General features: G+C 40.1%; 1 protein-coding gene across 1 annotated transcript in view; it reads right to left on the bottom strand.

Moving 5' to 3' along the window:
* Window positions 1-2,604: 2,604 nt before the first annotated feature.
* PRKAR2A (protein kinase cAMP-dependent type II regulatory subunit alpha) overlaps window positions 2,605-22,793 on the bottom strand; it is a 120,548-nt gene continuing 100,359 nt past the window's right edge. The window contains exons 9-11 of the mRNA XM_046669729.1: window positions 9,664-9,729; window positions 6,970-7,111; window positions 2,605-6,482 (exon numbers count right to left, since the gene is read on the bottom strand). Coding sequence (XP_046525685.1) covers window positions 6,349-6,482; window positions 6,970-7,111; window positions 9,664-9,729 — 342 coding nt within the window. The 3' untranslated portion in view covers window positions 2,605-6,348. The remainder of the gene's footprint in view (window positions 6,483-6,969; window positions 7,112-9,663; window positions 9,730-22,793) is intronic.

Genomic DNA, 22,793 nt, shown 5'->3' with positions numbered 1-22,793 from the left:
TGTCACACAAAAGAGACACTTTTAGAAAAATCTGACTCTTAGCACGTCATCACAGAAGGCAACCCAGGCCAGAAAGGCATCTCTGGCCAAACTTCATGATGGTACTTAGGATGACTAGCATGAAAATGACAATTTCTGAGGAATCCCTACCTGTAGGGAATCTTCCTTCAAATCTTAAATCTAGTCTTTCTCCTTTCACAGCTCTCTTAATGCTTCCTTAACCAGAATTGTGTGATGTAAGCTAGAGCAGTAAGGGACACTGCATGCTTGTGTGTCCAAACTACTCACTTTACGAAGACGTAACAGCAGACCAGACAGAGAAGAGCAGCATGACCAAGGGCAACGACAGGCATTGGGAACATGATCATTCTTGAAATAGGAGACCAGGGCTGTTGTCTGTGAGTCCGGAAACATGAAGATAAGCTCCATCAGCACTGGAGGAAAGATCCAGGAATGCCCTGCTGGACCTCAGTATCATTACTCTTGCTAACTCCTGGGGTTTAAACAGTGTCAGGAATATCTACAGCAGGTCATCAAGATTTGTTCAATGAACAAATGAGCTGAGTCAGAACTAATTTCTGACATTCGAATTCAGAACTTGGATAATACTCATCTGAATTCGCAAGTGATCATTCACTACGTTCCTGGTTGACACTCTGCATTTCATCTGCATGATCTAAAACAATCAGGTAACAGTATGCATCACTGGCCATATTCTGTGATGGAACATTTGTCTGTAGAGAGAATGAGTAAAGGAAGCAAAATTTATACTTAACATGATGTCTTGTGAAATGACCCCAATTTCCTTAACCACATTATAAGTAATACTGTTTTAATTCTGTTGTTATAAAATTGAAGCACTAAGATTGCTGAGGATATATTCAGGTAACTTTGATGGGACACATTTCTAGCTTCCTGTTAGAATATACACAGAGGGCCAGCCCCATGGCCGAGTGGTTAAGTTTGCGCGCTCCACTTCGGTGGCCCAGTGTTTCACTGGTTTGTATTCTGGGCGTGGACGTGGCACTGCTTGTCAGGCCACCCTCAGGCGGCATCCCACATGCCACAACTAGGAGGACCCACAACTAAAAAATATACAACTATGTACTGGGGGGATTTGGGGAGAAAAAGGAAAAAAAAAAGATTGGCAACAGTTGTTAGCTCAGGTGCCAATCTTAAAAAAAAAAACATACACAGAAAACAAAGTCTTTCTGTGCTGTTCACTCTTCAAGGCTGAGACTGTGGACAATATGATCTTGATGATGCACTGGCACTTCTTAACTGTTTATAATAATACTATCACCAAAACCACAAAGGCCAAACTATATTTAAGTTTTAAAGCCTTGGAACACGGCCAATTTTGTTTTGAGAGGGTTCAACTACCAGTTTCTTGGGCCCCACATGGGTATTTTGTAAGTTCACCTAGTACTTGGCCTTTTTGTACTGCCAGGTAAAGGCAAGATCAAACTGGAACATGAATTTTTTTTTTTTTGCTGAGGAAGATTGTTGCTGAGCTAACATTTGTGCCAGTCTTTCTCTATTTTGTATATGGGAGGCTGCCACAGCATGGCTTGATGAGTGGTGTGTAGGTCCACATCCAGCATCCAAACCCACAAGCTCTGGGCCGCCAAAGCAGAGCATGCAAACTTAACCACTATGCCACCAGCCCAGCTCCTGGAACATGATTTTGTTGTAGAATAAGCTTCCTTTGGCCACTTGGAAAAGAAAGAAACTGTAGGTTCAGTGGGTCATCACAGAGTCATTGTTAGTTCTGGTGATAGCCATGTTACAGAGAAGGAAATGATATAAGTAATATTGTCAGACAGGAGTTGTTTTCTGCTGGGCTTCAATGGTGAGCATATCCTCTCCGGCAAGGCATATATTGCATGCCCTTGCACACCATCCCCAACAACTCAAATACCATGTTGTGATGGTTAATTTCATGTATCACCTTGACTGGGCTGTGGGGTACCCAGATATTTGGTCAAAAATTGTTCTGGGAGTTTCTGTAAGGGTGATTTTGGATGAGATTAACATTTAAATCAGCAGACTTGAGTAAAGCAGGTTGCCCTCCCTAATGTGGGTGGGCCTCATCCAATCAGTTGAAGGCCCAAATAGAACAAAAAGACTGACTATTCTCCAAGTAAGACAGAATTTTCCCGCCTGACTGCCTTATAACTGGGACATCAGTTCTTCCTAGGCCTCGAGCCTGCCAGCCTTCGGATGGGCACCACGCTATCAGCTCTCCTGGTTCTTGGGCCATCAGTGTTGGACTGGAATGAAACATTAGCTCTCTTGAGTCTATAGCTTGCCAGCTCACCCTGCATATCTTGGGACTTAGCCCCCTCCATAATCATGTGAGCCAATTCCTAATAATAAATCTCTTTATATACACAGACACAGACACAGACACACACACACACACACCCTATTGCTTCTGTTTCTATGGAGAACCCTAACACACATGCCCAGGCCTCCTCTCTAATTTTCAAGATCTCACACCCCAATCCCAACAATGTATCTGCCAGATGAGTGCTATAATGGCTTGGAGCGCTAAAATGAGAGACGAACACACAACACAAGGCTGCACTGGAAAGTCAGACATGATTTGTCAGCCTTTATTAACCAAGAGCAAAGCCAAGCCCTAGAGTTTCCTTTTAAAAAACCAATCTTGTTTATGGCAAACAATGATTTAGTTATATATTCAATATTACAGAACAAGAATTGATCACTTTCCAATCACTTATTCTTCTGAGATTAAAATACAAGTGTAAACGGGTTAAAATAAGATTCTCCCCAATGATTTAAAAATAATTCCAATTGAAAGACACTTCAAACACTATATGTAGAATTCAGGACCAAAAAAAGACCTTAAAACATTTTACCTTTGAGGTAGCACAATAATGCTGAATTAGATTTATTTTATTACAATGAGCTTAAGAAAACAATGAGGAATCTACCTTTTAAGGTGGGCTAAATGGTTTTCTGCAAATCCCCCAGGAGGCTAGTGACAATTTTCTTTTTTTTTTCTGTACAAAGATAGCCCTGCAGTGTGTAAAAGGAAACCCATGGGAAGGCTGCTTCCCATAAAATAGACATTAGAATCATTGAGGAACGTCAGCAGTCAAGACAGGATAACAAGAGGTAATTGTAGTGAAAAACCAAAACAACTTGTATCTTGGCAAGATTGGTTTACAAGTGCATGTCAAGAACAAAAATTCCAATGTCAGCCAACTGAAAACAAAAGATAAAAGATGACATTCATGGGTCTTTTTCCTTTTTCTCTGTGCAAAAATGCTCTTTCAATTTTTCTAAATGAGAGAGGATTGTTTGTACACTGTGACAGGACATGGAAATGCTGCATGCCCAGGGTGCTGCTGGGTGCCAGTGGCACCTCTGACTACTCTACCATTGTGAGTAGAGAATCTGGGCAAGAGGATGAACATGACCTCCACTGGCTGGAGAGCCATTTCTTGCCACTTTGCTGATGAATTAACCATTAAGCTCCACTTTGATTTCTGAGAATCTATAGCAATTATACATAACACAATTATATATAAGAACTGTCAACTAAGAGGACAGAGCAGAACCCTTTCTTCAGAGAATATAACCAAAAGATAGTGGGTGTGATAAACTGGGGGCAGAAGGAAGGATAATACTGCAGGTTGGACCTCAAGGCTCTCAGGAACATTCTCTACCATCCAAAATCAATAGCAAAGCCAGAAAAGAGGGTGTGAAGCTCTAACCCATAGAAGAGAACAATATAAACAATTAACAAAGGGATCTCTTCCCAACACATACTCCTCCCCATGAGGCTCAACCATCAGTGTAGGGCTTGCCCAGCATAATGGGGGCACCAGAGCCCTGAGTGGGACCTGGTCTGCCACCTTTGATCCCCCATGCAGTAAAGAGAATTGAAACACAGTCAGACTCCTGGCACCTTGGTAATGGCTGTGTCCTATTTCATTTACACTGGTCCTTTTAAAGTCTCCCTTCCTCAAGCCAGGCCCCCAAGGGGCTCTGCATGCAGTGAGGGTCTGGACTGATGATCCATATACCAATCTGTACTTAGAGTAGGAGGACTTAAACCTGAGGAATTCTACTCTGTAAAACAGCAACCATCAGTGAGTCGGGGTGTCAGAGAGGCCTCTGTGAAGGGGAAGACTGAGTTGTGATATACAACAGAACAGGATGAGAAGGTTCATCCCTAGTAGCCTGCAGGAGTGACTCTGGCATGGAGTTCATAGACAGTCCTAACTAACGCTGGCACAGGAGGTGTAAGGGGGGCATCTTCTCAGTGTTTAAACAGAGTCCTCACATAGTCTGAGGCTAGACCTCTTTGTCACTCCTGAAGCCCAATATACCTCTTACCTCTGCAAGAAAAAGGTGTGGTTTTTGTCTGCTAAAGTCCAAGATCTGCTTTCTTAATTTATTTGATAATAAAACAACACCATAAAAAGAAGAACCTTGGAAAATTTTGGGAAAAACCACATGGGCTTTCCCAGTGCTAGCTGCCTGATTTGGAGTATTAGTTACAAGCTTTCACAATTTTGAGAGCTGCAAAGCAGGCTACCTAGGGTAGTCTGAAAAGAGTCTTTCTGTTTTCACTTTACAGAGCACAAGAAAAAGGGAGAAGTGACCAAGGCTGTGGTGGGTCAACACTCTGGAAATCTCTTGACCACACTGTCCATGCAAAAGCAGAGAGCCTGGTTTATGTGGACAATGTAAGGTGGGCATGTGGGTTCCATCATTATCCACAATAGGAATGACTCAAGCCCCAGCATATAATCTCTGAGGGATTTATTGAGTTATACAAATTAAAAAAAAAAATCATGTTGGAAAGGGCCTCTTGATTTAATATAAACTTGGCCAGGACATTCAAATTTATCTTTACGCAAATTTCACACTGCTCTTGGAATCTCTTATAGCATCTAATTCTAACTCATTCTAAAGAAAAAAAATTTCATTCTGAAGTATATCTAGTTAATTTGGATAACTCAGAATTCTACCTGATATAATTAAAAGCTAAAAAAAGTTTTAAAATATAAGCTAAATTAGTTTTCTCTGGGATTAACCTCTGGAACCCCAAACATCCCAACATCTTAATTAAAAAGGTCTTCACAGTAACTCTATCAAACTGTAAATTATGCCAATTTTTGAAAACTAACAAAAAGAGCTGATCTTTAGAATGAATGCCTGAGTGAGCTGACAAACTGACATACATGAATATGTCCAAAAGGAATTTACTAATTAGAGAAATAATTTTTTTTTAATTTCAAAAAAATAGCTTCTTCTTTAACAAGTTTAAAAATTGATAGTTAAATAGCAAAGCTATGCAACAACGCTGGAGTAGGAGGAAAGGGCTCTCTCTGTAGTACAACCCCTTGCTCGCACACTGCCATTAGCCAGTAGGGGCAACTGGAAACAAGAGATGGCAGGAGTTGCCCAGGAAAGTATTTGGGTCAGATAAAGTGATGGCACCTCCAGACCCTGGCTCCTTATAATTAGACAGCAATTCATTCATGCAAATTGCACAGAGATTAAATAAAACAAAACAGAATCTACTAAAACAAAACAAAACAAACCCCGCCACAACCCAGAAAACCTTCCCTGGCTCTTTGCTACCTGAAGAATGTGCGAGCCCAAATTTTCTGCTCTAACGTGGGTCCCAATGACCAATCAGTGTGCTTTGGGGTGCTGACCTGCTGGGCCCTGGGCAGGGCCTCTCCCTAAGCATTACTGTGAGTTTGAAGACAGCTGTAATGTGTGCAGCTGTCAGCAGACAGTACAATGTCACAGGACCACAGACCTTTACCACCACCTGCCACTGTTTGCCACTGTAAAACCAAAGTTTACAATTGTGAACAAATGTGGACTTTCTCAAAGGACACATGAGGAGACTGAAGGCTACATTTCCTTCCTTGAGAAAGGCTGGGGGAGGGTGTCTACAGTTATACACCAGGTTTGTGCATACCTGTGGTAACATCCAAAAGCAAGAGCAGCAGCAAGACAGGAAAGGAAGATGTTTACACTTTGGACTTTGTATCAGGCACTTAAATTGTTGGAGAGACATGCCATTTTGAACCAAAGATGTGAAAATTGGGTTGGAGAAATCATTACAAATGGTCTAATAATGGGGCTTTCAGAAGCAAAGTGGAGGTGTAGGTTGAACCTCTACCCATCCCTTAGTGCTGACTTTCAAGTTTTCAAAATGCCCACGGCCATAGCAATGGCAGTGGCAGTGGCAACAGCAGGAACAGTTCTGTCATGTCTATTTTACTGTGTGTGTTCTGTGGCTGACCGGAAGGTTTTGGTGTCACACTGAGAAGGCTCTGGGGTGTGGCACACCTACTGCCCAGGATCGATCAGATCCAGACTGGAGCCAAACATCTTCACCAGCTGTTCCTCATAGTGTGAGATGTTTCTCTTCATGATGTCCATGCAAGGTCCCAGAAGCCTCTCAAATGCTTGTACATCCATAACTGCATTGTTAAAAAGAGGTGAGGGAGAGAATGAATTCTCTACATCAACAATTCAAAGTCATTTCCCTTGTGCAAAACTTTTCTTAAATATACCCATTCATGTTATAAGAGATTGGGACACTGGGCACTTGGAAAGGGGAGGGATGTTTCTATGTGAATACAGCAGGACTGTGTCCTCTAAGTTTGTGACTTTGCCGAGTCCAGCAGCACCTGTACTCTCTGTCCCCACTCAGCCCTGGACACTTGCCTCCATTACTGCTCTTTTCACACAGCCAGGGGGCCTAGAAGCCTGACTTGCTCACAGGCTATTGTGAGTGCTCAGGAAAGGTTTGCTGAAAGAATACCTTCTCCTATTTCTGGTTGGTCACACAAACTGTCCAAGCCTAGATGTGAGTGAGAGCTAGTGGAATAAGTCAAGACTTGCTGATGGGAAAAAAAATACTACATGTTAGAAAATAACTATCAATGCACAAAGAATTTTTCTTACCTAAGCATTTGACATCGCCCACTGCATAAGCTGAAGCAGCTCTGGGTTTGTTGGTGACCAGTGCAAGCTCTCCAAAGTACTGACCCTTATGGCAGCGGGCAATCTCGACCTCCTGGTTCCCACCATCCTTGTTTGCTTTAGTCTAGAACAGGTAGAGAACATATCCTGGGCTGATTCAAGAATCACAGCTGGGCATGTCCAGTTACACACACTTGCATCCCCTTCTCAGTACACTTAACACAATTACTGAGACATTCACTTTGTAGAGACTCTGACTGTACCACATAAACTATATGGGCTAATCTCAGTGGTCTGCTTTAATCAGAAGAATTGACTTTTACCTGGAGCTTCATCTGAGTCCTAACACCTTTCAGATAATGGCTAAATATCAAGAGGTAAAGGTACAGACCATTTTTTGGAGAAGATTTATATATATATAATATAATATATTAATATATTTTATATATCATATCACATTATTATATCATATTAGCATAATACATATACTCTTAAATATTATGTATTTGTATACTATACACACACACACACACACACACACACACACACACGAATGTTTTCCTTTTGGTAGATGCTGACTTCTGAGGCACAGGAGGAAAAGACAAGGTCTTTTGTTAATTCTCTCCTTCTTTCTTTCTTTCTTTCTTTCTTTTTGTGAGGAAGATTGGTTCTGAGCGAACATCTGTTGCCAATCTTTCTCTTTTTGCTTGAGGAAGATTGTCGCTGAGCTAAGAATTGTGCAATCTTCCTCTATTTTATATGGGATGCCACCATAACGTGGCTTGACAAGCAGTGCTAGGGTTCCACTGCGAACCCCAGGCTGCCGAAGTGGAGCACACGAACTTTACCACTATACCACCGGGCCAGCCCTTGCTAATTCTTTCTAAGTAATGTCAACACTTCTCTAAGGCAATGAGTCACAATCCTGGGCTTTTTAAAAAATTCTTTCTCTCCCAAAAGCCCCAGTACACAGGTGTATATCCTAGGTTGCAGGTCATTCTAGTTCCTCTATGTTGGATGCCACTACAGCATGGCTTGATGAGCGATGTGTAGATCCGTGCCTAGGATCCAAACCTAGGAACCCCGGGCCACTGAAGCAGAGTGCGAGAACTTAACCACTCGGCCACAGGCCAGCCCACAAGGGCTCCTTCTTTTTGATTTGAGACTGTGCCTTTCTCAGACAATACTTTACAGTGACAAATTTTCTTTCTAGGTACTGTCTGCATCTTAAGTTAGTTGTCCCACACACACATTTTTTTTTATAAGAATTAAGTAACTAAATATTTTAAAAATAATATTCAACCTTGAAATTTGGTGGTTTAACTCTGTATTAAGAAATCAAGCAGGCTGTAATTTGTGCTAATCAAATTACTGAAAATAATGTACTAGATTGTATTTACTATCTAGAGTTTCCTATTTTTTTAAGTGAATCCATTTGCTAAGCTACACAATAATTTAAGTAAAAAAATTATTTAGAATTTATTAGTAAGAATTAATCTCTAAGCACCACTTTATGTTATGGGTACATAGATAACTTTTTGAAGGTTAATTTAGAAAAATAAACAAAAGTGCCACACTAGCTTACATGGTTTGACCTTGCCTCCTTCCAAACTTCTGCCCTGACCTGTTTGCTCTGAAGTCTGTTGATCTGCCCACTCCCAGCTAATGCTCTCTTTCCAATTTCTGTAGCATTCTCTGGGACTGCAGACATGTTCGTGCCCGTGTAGTCCCTTCTCTAGAGTAGCACTTACATGACAATTCACACGAACACCAGCCCCCTGGGGGTTTTGTTACAATGCAGTTTCTGATTCGGTAGGTCTTGGGCAGAGCCCAAGACTCTGCATTTCTGACAAGCTCCCCCAAACCCCTGTACCACAATGCTGCTGGTCCTATACACACAACACTATGCTGTGATCAGTAGGTGTCAATGAATATTTGAGAAGTGTACAAACATATTATTAGTAGACCAAAAATTGTAAGTAAAAGAACACGGAAGTTTCAAACTATTGTTTCATGTGAAAAAATATAGTTTCAATGAGGAATCAAGCCATCCTACAGGCAGTAATCATCATATTTTTCTCTCCTTCTCAATACTTTTACTAAAGATATTCTGTAAACAGTTTCATACTTGGTTGATTTAGTATTATATATAACTTGCTATTTTATCAAATTCTATATTCTTAAAAACATTGAAACAGGGAAATCTAGTGTTGATGGATTTATGGTTAAGAATCACTCATCTCAATTATAGGTCACCAGTTTTCTACGTATCCCTATCCATCAAATGGCCATAATAATAATTGTCCTAGAGACCTCCCCTCCCAGTGCTCTAAAAAGGAAGCTATTTTCATATTCAACACCCACATGTATTTTTTTTATTACATAATTCCTCCATTTTCTGTTAGGGTGTTTACCTTTTTCTTACTGATTTGTAGGCCAATATTTCTGCTATCATTAATTACACAATAGAGGCAAAGGCAATAGGAACAAGAAGAAATATACTAAATCCCTATCAATGGATGGGTTTAAACATGGATCTTTGCCAGTCACATGGCAATGATGATTTTGGTACACTAACACACTTCACATTATTTAAAGCAAACTGGTACTTTCTGTGCATACACCTAGCATCTGGATCTTCTTTAGTGTAACACGCACCATCACACAAAAACTCACCTTGCTTTTAATCAAGATGCTCACTTCGCCGGACTCTATAATATAAAAGCTATCAGCCTTTTCACCCTGAAAAGGGAGAGGAGGTCAGGTCAGAGCCACGCAGATATATTGATAGAGGGACACAGAAACAGGTCATTTTCTCATTGCCTGAACCCAAATTTATATTTATTTTCCAACTCTACAAATCAATCAACGGCTAACAAATTCAGAACAAAACAAGAGGATCTTGATCACCAGGGATGTTGGTCCAACTATGACTGACACACATCTCTCACTTCCTAACATGGAATACTCACATTACTCTCCATGAATATGCCCAGGCTGCCAACTGCATAGAGGACCGCTATTCCTACTGCTCATGTTGGTCTGCTATTGAAACCTACGACAGGGGACCAGTAGCCAAGACTACTACAGATAGTTATCAAGGTGACTCTTGGCTACCCCTAGGTCATGGGGCTCAAGGATAATCTGATGCATAAAATGAAGACCACCAGAGGATAGTGTGGATCTGGAGAAAGCCCTGCCTTGGTGAGGGAGGTGCCTTGATGTGGATTGATGTCACCCTTATGAGCTTCAGGCTTTTCATTGGTTTGTTGTGATTCTAAACCACCTGGCTGAACCAGTCATTCAAGTAATTCAATGAATAAGTGTTTACTATGCGCCAGGTACTGTTCTAGGCATGTAAGATATATCAGTGGACAAAAAAAAATCCCTACCCTTGTGGAACTTATAGTTTGGTAGGGTAAATAAACTGTAAACTATCAGTGTAATGAAGCAGTAAATTATACTGTTGGAAGGCAGTTAGTGCTATAGGAAAAAAGTAGAGCAAGGAACGTGGTGTGGAAATTAATAAATAGAAACCTCATTAAAATGGAGTTGGGAGGCCAAAACGGGAGTTCTCATGCCCTACTTTGATAGCAGAGCCCAAAAGGAAGAAGATGACTTCTTCCTGACCAGCAAGAAGCTCAGCCAATGAGAGACTGTCACAACTCAGCCAATGAAAAGCCACTACACTTCGAACTCCCAGTATCCTCCAATGGACTCTTGGTTTAAATAGCCCTTCCAACTTCCTCTTCTACTTTTCTAAAGTAGAAAAGTACTGCTCTCCTTACTGCTGGGGACTTGCATGTGGCTCGCCATGGTTACAGACCCTGAATTGCAATTCTTTGATGATCCTGAACATAGTCGTGCACCCCATAATGATGTTTTGGTCAATGATGGACTGCAGAAACAACACTGGTCCGACAAGATTAGTACCACATAGCCTAGGTGTGTAGTAGCTATACCATCTGGGTTTGTGTAAGTACTGTAGTAGGGGAAGAAATTTTCCTTTACCCTTCTATGTTCTTCTGGCTGATCTAAGCATTAAATTGATATGAGACAGATTAACAGGAGAAAAAAGTTTAATAACATGCATACACAGGAAAAACCAAGAAAAACTGAGTAACTCGCCAAAATGGCTCAAGTCTTCACCTTAAATATGATCTTCAGCTAAAGACAAAAGATGTTGGGGTGGGACGAGTAAGGGACTTGAAAGAGAAGGCAGGTAGTTCACAGGTAGGTGAAAGGAGCAAACATTTGGAAAACAAGCATTTGTTTGGCCACATAGAAACAGAAGAACACAGAGGAGAGCCCAACAAACAGGCTTTTCTAGGTTCCTCCCTACCTACCACATAGTTCATGTTATGCTAAGGTGATAGATCCCTTGCCGAGACAGGTTTTTCATCTGAATTCTTTCAGGCAGTTAAGGGGGAGGTAACAAGAAAAACTTTCTGAGTCTTTTGCTTCTTAAAAATAATCAGCCTAAAATAATCCTCATGTTAAAGAGACACATTTTTGGGTGGCAAATGTTGTTCCCCTTCAGTACACTTGATGATGTTTGCACGACAATGAAATTGCCTAACAATGCATTTCTCAGAACATAGCCCCATTGTCAAGCGACACATGACTATAATCTATTTTTAAAAAACTTTTTTAATTGAGGTTATGATAGTTTACAACATTGTGAAATTTCAGTTGTAGATTATTAATTGTCAGTCATCTTATAGGTACACTCCTTCACCCTTTGTGCTGAACCCCTACACCCCTTCCCCTTGGTAACCACTAATCTGTTCTCTTCGTCCATGTGTTTGTTTATCCTACACATATGAGTGGAATCATACAGAGTTTGTCTTCCTCTATCTGGCTTATTTTGCTTAACATAATACCCTCAAGGTCCATCCATGTTGTGAATGGGACGATTTTGTCATTTTTTTATGGCTTTAATACATAGTAGTATTCCATTGTATATATATACCATACATATTATACATAGTACATACTATACATACATACATATACACACATATACATATACACACATACATACTAAACAAAGTAGTAATCTATTGTGTATATACATCTTCATCAAGTCATCAATTGCTGGTCACTTAGATTGCTTCCATGTCTTGGCTACTGTGAATAATGCTGCAATGAACATAGGGGTGCATAAGTCTCTTTGAATTGCTGATTTCAAGTTCTTTGGATAGATACCCAGTAGTGGGATGGCGGGCTCATACGGTATTTCTATTTTCAATTTTTTGAGAAATCACCATACTGTTTTCCATAGTGGCTACACCACTTTGCATTCCTACCAGCAGTGTATGAGGGTTCCTTTTTCTCCACAACCTCCACAAAATTTGCTATTTTTTGTTTTGGTTATTATAGCCATTCTAATGGGGGTAAGGTGATATCTTAGTGTAGTGTTGATTTGCATTTCCCTGATGATCAGTGATGAGCATCTTTTCATGTGGCTACTGGCCATCCGTATATCTTCTTTGGAAAAATGTCTGTTCACATCCCCTGCCCATTTTCTGATCAAGAGGATTTTTTACTGTCGAGTTGTGTGAGTTCTTTATATATTTTAGAGAGTAACCCTTTGTCAGATATTGATTTGCAACTATTTTTTCCCAGGTGGTGGATTGTCTTTTCTTTGTTTGTTTTTGAGGAAGATTAGCCCTGAGCTACCTGCTGCCAATCCTCCTCTTTTTGCTGAGGAAGACTGGCCCTGAGCTAACATCCGTGCGCACCTTCCTCTACTTTATATGTGGGATGCCTATCACAGCATGGCGTGCCAAGCGGTGCCACGTCTGCACCCAGGATCCGAACCGGTGAATCCCGGGCCACCGAAGTGGAACGTGCACACTTAGCTGCTGCGCCACTGGGCTGGCCCCTGGTGGGTTGTCTTTTTGTTTCAATCCTGTTTTCCCTTGCCTTGTAGAAGCTCTTTAGTCTGATGAAGTCCCATTTGTTTATTCTTTCTATTGTTTCCCTTGTCCAGTGTCTGAAAAGATCCTTTTAAGACCGATGTCAAAGAGTGTACTGCCTATATTTTCTTCCAGAAGTCTTATGGTTTCAGGTCTTACCTTTAAGTTTTTGATCCATTTTGAGTTTATTTTTGTGAATAGCATAAGAAAATGGTCTACTTTCATTCTTTTACACGTGGCTGTCCAGTTTTCCCAACACCATTTGTTGAAGAGACTTTCCTTTCTCCATTCTATGTTCTTAGCTCCTTTGTCAAAGATTAGTTGTCCGGAGATGTGTGGGTTTTTTGTTTCTTTTTAAAGATTGGCACCTGAGCTAACAACTGTTGCCAATCTTTTTGTTTGTTTCTGCTTTTTTTCCTCCCCAATTCCCCCAGCACATAGTTGTGTATTTTTTTTTTCAGTTGTGGGTCCTCCTAGTTGTGGCATGTGGGACGCTGCCTCGACATGGCCTGACAAGTGGTGCCATGTCCGCGCACAGGATCCAAACCCTGGGCCGTGGAACCTGAGCGTGCGAAGGTAACTACTCGGCCATGGGGCTGGCCCCTGTAGATGTGTGGTTTTATTTCTGGGTTTTCAATTCTGTTCCATTAATCTGTGTGCCTCTTTCTTTTCGTACCAGTACCATGCAGTTTTGATTATGATATCTTTGTAGTATATTTTGAAGTCAGGGATTGCGATGCCTCCAGCTTTGTTTTTTTCTAGGGATTGCTTTAGCAATTCAGGGTCTTTTGTTGCCCCATATGAATTTTAGGATTCTTTGTTCTATTTCTGTAAAGAATGTCATTGGGATTCTGATTGGGATTACATTGAACCTGTAGATTGCTTTAGGTAGTATGGACATTTTAACTATGTTTATTTTTCCAATCCATGTGCATGGAATGTCTTTCCATCTCTTTACGTCAGCATCAATTTCTTTCAGGAAAGTCTTGTAGTTCTCATTGTATAGGTCTTTCACTTCCTTGGTTAAATTTATTCCAAGGTATTTTATTCTTTTTGTTGCGATTTGTAATCTATTTTTGCTGGAGAAATAACTGGCCAACAGTGAGATCTGGAGTGCTAGAGGAGGAGATGGCTACAGTATACAATAGAGCTTCACTGAGAAGGTGAGATTTGAGAAAAGTCTGAAAGGAGGTGAGAGTTAAGCAAGCAGAGAAGGGAGAAGACGCTTTCAGGCACACTTCAGTCTCTGACTCCTGACTCTTGACTTCTGGAGCAATGACCATCTACATTGGATAATTCAGTACTAATCATGTGCTCTAATTCCATGTAGATCTTAAGTCTTCAGTGAGAATCTATACTTCTGAGCATTCCTAAGACTTCATGTCGTTCACCACCACAAAGAGCTCGAAGTGGGCACCATACACAGCTGATGTTCCTGAGTTAATCCAGTGCCAGGTCACCAGATAATAACCACTTACTCCAAGTGAGTGAAAGCCACAGATTTATTAAAGGGGTGTCTGTGGGTTTCTGGGCTGCCATGTTGGGTAGGTACCCTACACCCAGCAAAGCCAAATCACCATGAAGTTTTAGCATTACACAAATAGCTGCATGATAGGAATTGACAAAGGATGGGGAGCCGTGAAGGAAACTAAGGAGGAGCCAGAAGCAGGGTCATCAAGAGGGAGAGTTGTTTCTAAGATCAAGAAGGGAGTTTCATAAAGGAAGATGTGACTACCAGTGTTCAGTGCTGCTGGGAGGTCAAGGGTAATAAAGACTCAAATGTGTGGAAAAATCCTGGTGACCAAGAGGAGGGTGGTGAGTGGTAAAGAAGAGAGCAAAAGAGACAGGTGGTGAAGGATGGTGCCTGAGTCCTATTTGTTTAGATAGATGTGTAACCACCATAATTTGAAGTGCTCATATTTCAAGGATACAGCTTGATGAATTTTTACATATGTATACCTGTGTGTAACCCCTCCTAGATCAAAACAGAAAATACTTCCAGCCTCCAAAAGGGTCTCTCTGGATTCTTTCTCAGTCAAAACCACTACCACCCCATCCATTTGTTAAGTATATCTGACTTCTATCCTCATAGAATAGTTTTCCTTCACTTCTGTTAAGAAAAGTTAAGTCTGTTCCTTAACTTCATATAAATGAAATCATACTCGCTTTTGTGTCTGGCTTCCTCTAGTTCACAATGTTAGACCACACTTTGAAAATGCCTGGCTGTGAGAGGAATTAGAGAGGCTAGTAACTGGAGCAGAAACAAAGTGAAGGGAGGAACGTGAGTGTGTTGTGAGGACATGAGAGACTCGGGTAGGGCATGTCTACAGGATGAGAAGAATGAACAGGGAAGCTCAAATAGAACAGAATCTGCTAACGTTGCTGTGTGCTCTCTCCCAGTAGGCACTCCGGTGAGCACTCTACATGCATTCACTTGCCAAAGAAGTCTCATAAAGTAGGTACTATTACTACTCTGTTTTACAGATGAGTTTCCTCAGAAGCTCACAGGATAAATAACTTTGCCTTAGGAGGAAGGGGGAATAGCTGGTGGATTCAAGGTTGAGAGAAGATGGGAAGGAATGTTATCTAGACCACACGAGGAACAATGAGGCCTGCCTGGGTAAAAGTTCTCTTCTTCTGGACCAGAGGGAGGACTGTCTTTAATGCTTTTAATTTTAATGATTTGCTAATACCTCACCAGAAAGGATTAGAGTAGTTCACAAATAATGCAAGAAGATAAAATTTAACATAAAACCATGAATGATATCATCCATTGAAAATACTGTATTTGTGTGGCATCTGAGGGGATATACTCTGCTGCATTTCCAGCCTCATGAAGCAGCTGGTTAGGCTGGGACAGAGATGCACCAGAACACACATTTCCTGTTTCCCTTGGGGTCCAGTGATAGATACTGCATGTAAGCTGGTTGTTCAGGCTTTGTAGGATGCCTGTCAGTTTGCAGGGTAGACAGAGCAGAATAAGACGATTACTCAGTAGGAAAAAGCAGGAGCTTACTTGAAGAGTGTCTGACTTTCCAAGTTTTTAAGTCTACTCAGAGGGTCTGAGCACACATCTCACAGAAAGAACATTCCATTCTACAAACAGGAGTAAAGAAATCAGACTGTACTGCATTTTACATTTTTGTGAACCTATTATCAAGTGTTTCAATAAATAGCTTCTGAATGTCTACTATGTGGCAGGCAATGATTAGGTTATCATCCATACGTTGAAATTCACTGGGCTTTATTAAATAAATGTCCCTTTTTCACAAATGATGGTATAAGTAAGATCCACATTCCACCATTAGAATGACTGAAACCCTAATTCAGAACATGGCACCTTTTTTTTTAAGATTGGCACCTGAAGTAACATCTGTGCCAATCCTTTTTTTTTCTCCAAAGCCCCCCAGTGCATAGTTGTATATTCTAGTTGTAGGTACTTCTAGTTGTGCTATGTGGGATGCCACCTCAGCATGGCTTGATGAGTGGTGCTAGGTCTGTACCCAGGATCCAAACCGGTGAAACCCTGGGCCGCCGAAGCGGAGAGCATGAACTTAACCACTCAGGCATGGGGCCAGCCCCACATAGCACCTTTTTGATTTAAGGAAATGGTACTTTAATACTGAATATATGAAAACATACTTTTTATGAAATACAAACCAACTTCTGTCCACATCATTCTGAGAATAAGCAAAATATTACATCTATTGGGATAATTGGCAAACTATGAAAACTATTACAAAATACACAAATAAAAACATTAAAAAATCAACACAAACAAGAAAATTTGTGTTGATGAACTTGAAAGGATGTGATAAAAGAAATTCTAAGGGGACAGCTGGCCAGGGGCTCCCCTGACAGCATAAGTGTGGTCTGGAGAACATCCAGAGACTGGTGGAGATGCACTCTAGGATCCCACCATCCCCTGCAATAGGCAGTGTCTTCCGTCCTTTCTGCTGTGTCTAGGCCCCAGCTGGACATTTGTGTTAAGCAAGGTATCCACCCTCAGGCACACCCCACATGTAAAGAGCAACCAGGCTGCAGGAAGAAGTTAAGTGGCATCTTGGTGCAAAAGAGTCACAGCAGTCAAAGCACAACTGTTCAAGGGGACTTAAGGTAGAAACCTCTAAATGCTGAAGATCATCATTGATCTTCTGATGTAGAAAAATTTCTATTTTTTAAAATCTTTTTTTTTTTTTTGAGGAAGATTAGTTCTGAGCTAACATCTGCTGCCAATCCACCTCTTTTTGCTGAGGAAGACTGGCCCTGAGCTAACATCCATGCCCATCTTCCTCCACTTTACATGCAGGATGCCTACCAAAGCATGGCTTGCCAAGTGGTGCCATGTCTGCACCCGGGATCTGAACCAGTGAATCCTGGGCCACGAAAGCAGAACACGCAAACTTAACTGCTGTGCCACCAGGCTAGCCCTGAAAAATTTCGTTTAATTAATTAATTAATTATTTTAAAGATTGGCACCTGAGCTAACATCTGTTGGTAATCTTTTTTTTTTTTAAGATTGGCACCTGAGCTAACACCTTGCCAATCTCTCTCTTTTTTTTTTTTGCTTTTTCTCCCCAAATTCCCCTTAGTAGATAGTTGTATACTTTTAGTTGGGGGTCCTTCTAGTTGTGGCATGTGGGACGCCACCTCAACATGGCCTGATGAGCAGTGCCATGTCCGCGCCCAGGATCCGAACCAGCAAAACCCCTGGACCGATGAAGCAGAGTGTGAGAACTTAACCACTTGGCCACGAGGCCAGCCCCAAATTTCTAGTTTTAAAGATTTTATTTTTCCTTTTTCTCCCCAAAGCCCTCTGGTACATACTTGTACATTTTTAGTTGTGGGTCCTTCTAAAGTTGTGGCATGTAGGGTGCCGCCTCAGCACGGCTTGATGAACAGTGCCATGTCCACGCCCAGGATCCGAACTGGCAAAACCCTGGGCCAGTGAAGTTGAGAGTGCAAACTTAACCACTCGGCCACAGGGCCAGCCCCCTAAAAACTTCTAGTTTTAAAATGTTTATATTAGAAAAGAAGAAAGGCTGAAAAGTGAAGAGCTAAGCATCCAACTCAAGAGAATAGGAAAAAATCCAAAAAGAAAGTAGAAGGAAGGAAATAAGATAGAGACAAAAAAGTAATGAAATAGAAAACAAACATTCAATAGGATTAATAAAAGGCAAAAGTTGGTTCTTCAAAAAGACTGAAACAATTGACAAACCCCTGGCAAGACTGAGCAAGAAAAAAAGAGAAGGCACAAAACAACAATATCAAGAATGAAAAAGGTGGGGCCGGCCCCGTGGCTGAGTGGTTAAGTTCGCGAGCTCTGCTTTGGTGGCCCAGGGTTTCGCTGGTTCGGATCCTGGGGGAGGACATGGCACCGTTTATCAAGCCATGCTGAGGTGGCATCCCACATGCCACACCTAGAAGGACCCACAACTAAAAATACACAACTATGTACTGGGGGGCTTTGGGGAGAAAAAGGAAAAAATAAAATAAGATCTTTAAAAAAAAAAAAGAAAAAGAATGAAAATGGGAACATCATTCTAGATCCTATAGATATTTAAAAGACATTAACAGGAACATTATGACCAACTATTTATGCCAATAACACTGAATCTTAGATGAAATGGATAAATCTCTGGAAAAATTGATCTTACCAAAACACACCAAAGATGAAATAGAAAAGCTAAATAGTTTAACAATGAAAATAATTTAATTTGTAGTCAAAAATCTTCCCACAAAGAAAACACTGGTAAGTTCCATAAAGTAGCCAAGGAATTCTAGTCTTACACAAACTCTTCAGATATCAAATCAATGTAATCACTGAAGTCTTGTTTGTAATAGCTAAAAACTAGAAAGACCCCCAAATGTCCATCAGCAGTGGAAAGGCAAACCATTTATATTCATATATACTGGAATACTACATAACTTTTTATGGAAAACCAACAAACTACACAGCAATGTGGATGAAAGTTGAGCAAAAGAAGCAAGATGCAAATAAAATAATACATACTTTCTAATCCCAATTACAGAAATTTAAAAAAATAGCAAGACTTGGCCATATTGTTTAGGAAGTATACATAAGTGGTAAAAACTATTATAAAAAGCAAATACATGACTACCGTAAAAGTCAGGGCAGGGAGGTAGGAGGATCTGTGACTGGGAAAGAACTCATGAGGGTAAGGTGGCTTTTGAGGTAGGATATTTTCTCTGAAAATATCAAGGAAAGAAGTTTGTGGATTATAGAAAAAATTCAACTTTACAGGATAAGGTTAAATTTCTCTCCAAAGGAGTTCAGCTACGTTATTGGCCTATTAACAGTGAATAGAAGTTCCTGCTATATATCACTTGGAATTGTCAGATTCTTATTTTTTGCCAAGCTAACAGGTATGAAAATGGTTCCTCATTGTGGTTTTAAATTTACATTTCCTTGATTACTCAATGAAGGTGAAGTCAATTCATTTTTCACTGATGCCAGAACTATGCTTTGAAAATACAATTCTCATCGTGTCATTCTTCTCAAAAACCTTTGAAAGTGCTTCCACTAAGTACTTTTCCACTAAGTAGTCTTAATGCAAGGGCATTATCAAGCCTTGGAATAGTCTAGAGCAGTGATTCTCAAACTTTAGCAAACATCACAATCACCTGGAGCTCTTGTTGATACCAAAACCAGACAAAGACATCACAAGGAGAGAAAACTACAGACTAATATCCCTCATGAATAGACACAAAAATCCTTAACAAAATTTTAGCAAATTAAATCCAGTAATAAATAAAAAGGATAATGTATCATGAGCAAGTGGGGTTCATCCCAGGATGCAGGCTTGGTTTAATATTCAAAATTCAATCAATGTAACTCACTATTATTTGTTAACTAAAAAAGAAAACTCCTATGAACACCTCAATAAATACAGCAAAAGCATTTAACAAAATTCAACACCTTCTCAAGATTAAAAACTCAGAAAACTAGGAGCAGAAGGGACCTTCTCCAACCTGATTAAGGGCATTTATAAAAAAACTATAGCTAACGTTATACTTAATGGTGAACAACTGAACGCTTTCCTCCCAAGATCGTGAATAAGACAAAGATCTCTGCTCTCACCACTTCTATTCAATATTGTACTGGATGTCCTAGCCAGTGCAATAAGGCAAAGAAAATAAACTAAAAAAATAAAAGGGATACCGATTAGAAAATAAGTAAAATTATCCTTCTTCATAGACAAAATAATCACCTATGTAGAAAATCCCAATGAAACTACAAAACAACTACTAGAACTAGTGAGTTTGGCAAGGTTCTAGAATATCACAGGATCAATATACAAAATTCAAGTATATTTCTATACACTAGCAATAAATAACTGGAAATTGCAAAAAGAAAAACCATTTACAATAGTGTAAAAAATATGAACTATCCAGGGATAAATTTAACAAAGATGTGCAAGACCTGAACACTACATTTGAAAACTACAAAATATTACAGAGAAAAATTAAAGATGACCTAGATAAATGGAGGTATACCATGCTCATGAACCAACTCACTGTAGTCTAAGTGCCTGACAATAAGCTTTTGATTGCTGAGGAATCCATTTTAAAGACTCTTGGGGGCAAGGCCTGGGGCCTAGTGGTTAAGTTTGGTGTGCTCCATTTCGACGGCCCAGGTTCAGATCCCAGACGCAGACCTACACCACTCATCAGGGGCCATGCTTGTGACAGTGATCCACATACAAAACAGAGGAAGACTGGCATGGATGTGAGCTCAGGACAAATCTTTCTCAAGCAAAAAGAGGAAGATTGGCAATAGATTTTAGCTCAGGGTAAATCTTCCTCAGCAAAACAACAAAAACAAAAACCAAAAAAAGGACACTTGAATAAACATATTGCCAGATACATAATTAGATAAAGAGTCAGGCCACCCCCACCCATGAAGCTCCTCTTTTATTTCTTATTTATTTATTTGTTTTGTGAGGAAGATTGGCCCTGCGCTAACATCTGTTGCCAATCCTCGTCTTTTTGCTTGAGGAAGATTGTCGCTGAGCTAACATCTATGCCAATATTCCTCTATTTTATGTGGATGCCACCAGAGTGTGGCTTGACAAGCAGTGCTAGGTTCGCACCCAGGATCCAAACCTACAAACCCCAGGCCACCAGCCCAAAGTTCCCCTTTTAAAAAGCCTTGGGGATCCTAGAAAACTGACCACTTGAGTGGCCCTACCTTTTCCCTCCTGCACCCTAATTCCTGCTCTTATGTTTTCAATTTGCCAATAAAGAGTGAAACCACAAAACCTTAGGCACCTCAGCCTTGACCTCAATAAAGGCAGAACCCTAGGTCTGCGCTCTCTACGTGCAACCTCTCTGTGTCCCTGAGGTACCATGTACCCTCCAGGACCTGTGAGTAATAAACCTTGTTTTTCCAAAGTTCCCTGATGATTGTTGCTGAGGTGTGTCTTGCAATCCTAATAAGAACAACAAGGGCTGATCCAGCCACAACACTGGCTCCGACAGGGGAAATGTCTATGGGGGCTTGCCACAAGTAGTACGGGCCCAGGGGAGTGCCCCAGGCATTTCTAGCTGACAGTATCACTATCGATAGGCTGAGACTAACGCAAAACACTCACTATTGTTAAGATGTCTACTTCTCCCCAAATTGATCTATAGATTTAGCATAATACCAAGAAAAAATCTCAGCAGGCTTTTTTGGTAGAAATAAGTTGGTTCTAAAATTTATACAGAAATGCAAAAAGCATAGAATAGCCAAAATAATTACGAAAAAGAACAAAAAACTTGCAGGGTTTAAACTGTCTGATTTTAAGGATTACTATATAAAGCTCTTATAATCAAGACAGTGCAATATTGGCAGAGAGATAGATACACAGATCAATGGAACAAAAAAGAGACCAGGAAAAGATCCAAATACTTATGGCCAACTGATTTTCAATAAAAGTGTCAAAGCAATGGTATAGGATAACCTCTTAAACAAATGGTGCTGGAACAACTGGACATCCATATGCAAAACCCTACACTTACACCACATATCCAAAAATTAACTCAAAATGGATCATAAATCTAAATGTAACAGCTAAAACTATGAAACATCTAGAACTACACTGCTCGATACAGTAGCAACTAGTCACATGTGGCTATTGGGCACTTGAAGTCTGGCTTGTATAGATTGAGATGTGCTGTAAGTACAAAATACACAACAGACTTTGAAAACTGAGTACTAAAACCAAAAAAGTAAAATATCTCTTATTAAACTTTTATATCATTTAGATGTTAAAATGGTAATATTTTAGATATATTAGGTTAAATAAATTTGTTATTAAAATTAAGTTCACCTGTTTTATTATTTTTTTATTTGCTTACTAAAAAATTTTAAATTACATATGTGGCTTACATGATCTTTCTATTAAACAGTGCTGGTCTAGAAGTAAACACAGAAGAACATCTTACAGACATCACAAAAATTTTTTAAATAGGGCACAAAAAGAATATTGCAAGAGAAAAAAATGACAAACCGGACTTGCCAAAATTAAAACCTTAGGTTTTTTAAAAGCTACCGTTAAGAAAACGAAGAGACAAGCCACAGCCACAGATTGGGAGAAATATTTGCAAATCACTTGTCTGATAAAGGATTTGTACTTAGAATACATAAAGAACTCTAACAACTCAATAATAACAAGCCAAATGACCTAATTTTAAACAGGGCAAAAGATTTGCACAGATACTTCACCAAAGAAAACATATGGATGGCAAGCAATCAGAAGAAAAGACGCTTAACATCATTAAACATTAGGTAAATGCAAACTAAAATCAAAATGAGATACCACTTCATACCCACTAGAATGGCTAAAATTAAAGATTGTGAATATTAAGTGTTAACGAGGA

This window comes from Equus quagga, chromosome 1, assembly GCF_021613505.1.
Source record: "Equus quagga isolate Etosha38 chromosome 1, UCLA_HA_Equagga_1.0, whole genome shotgun sequence".
NCBI lineage: Eukaryota > Metazoa > Chordata > Mammalia > Perissodactyla > Equidae > Equus > Equus quagga.
This window is presented reverse-complemented; position numbering and strand designations above follow the sequence as displayed.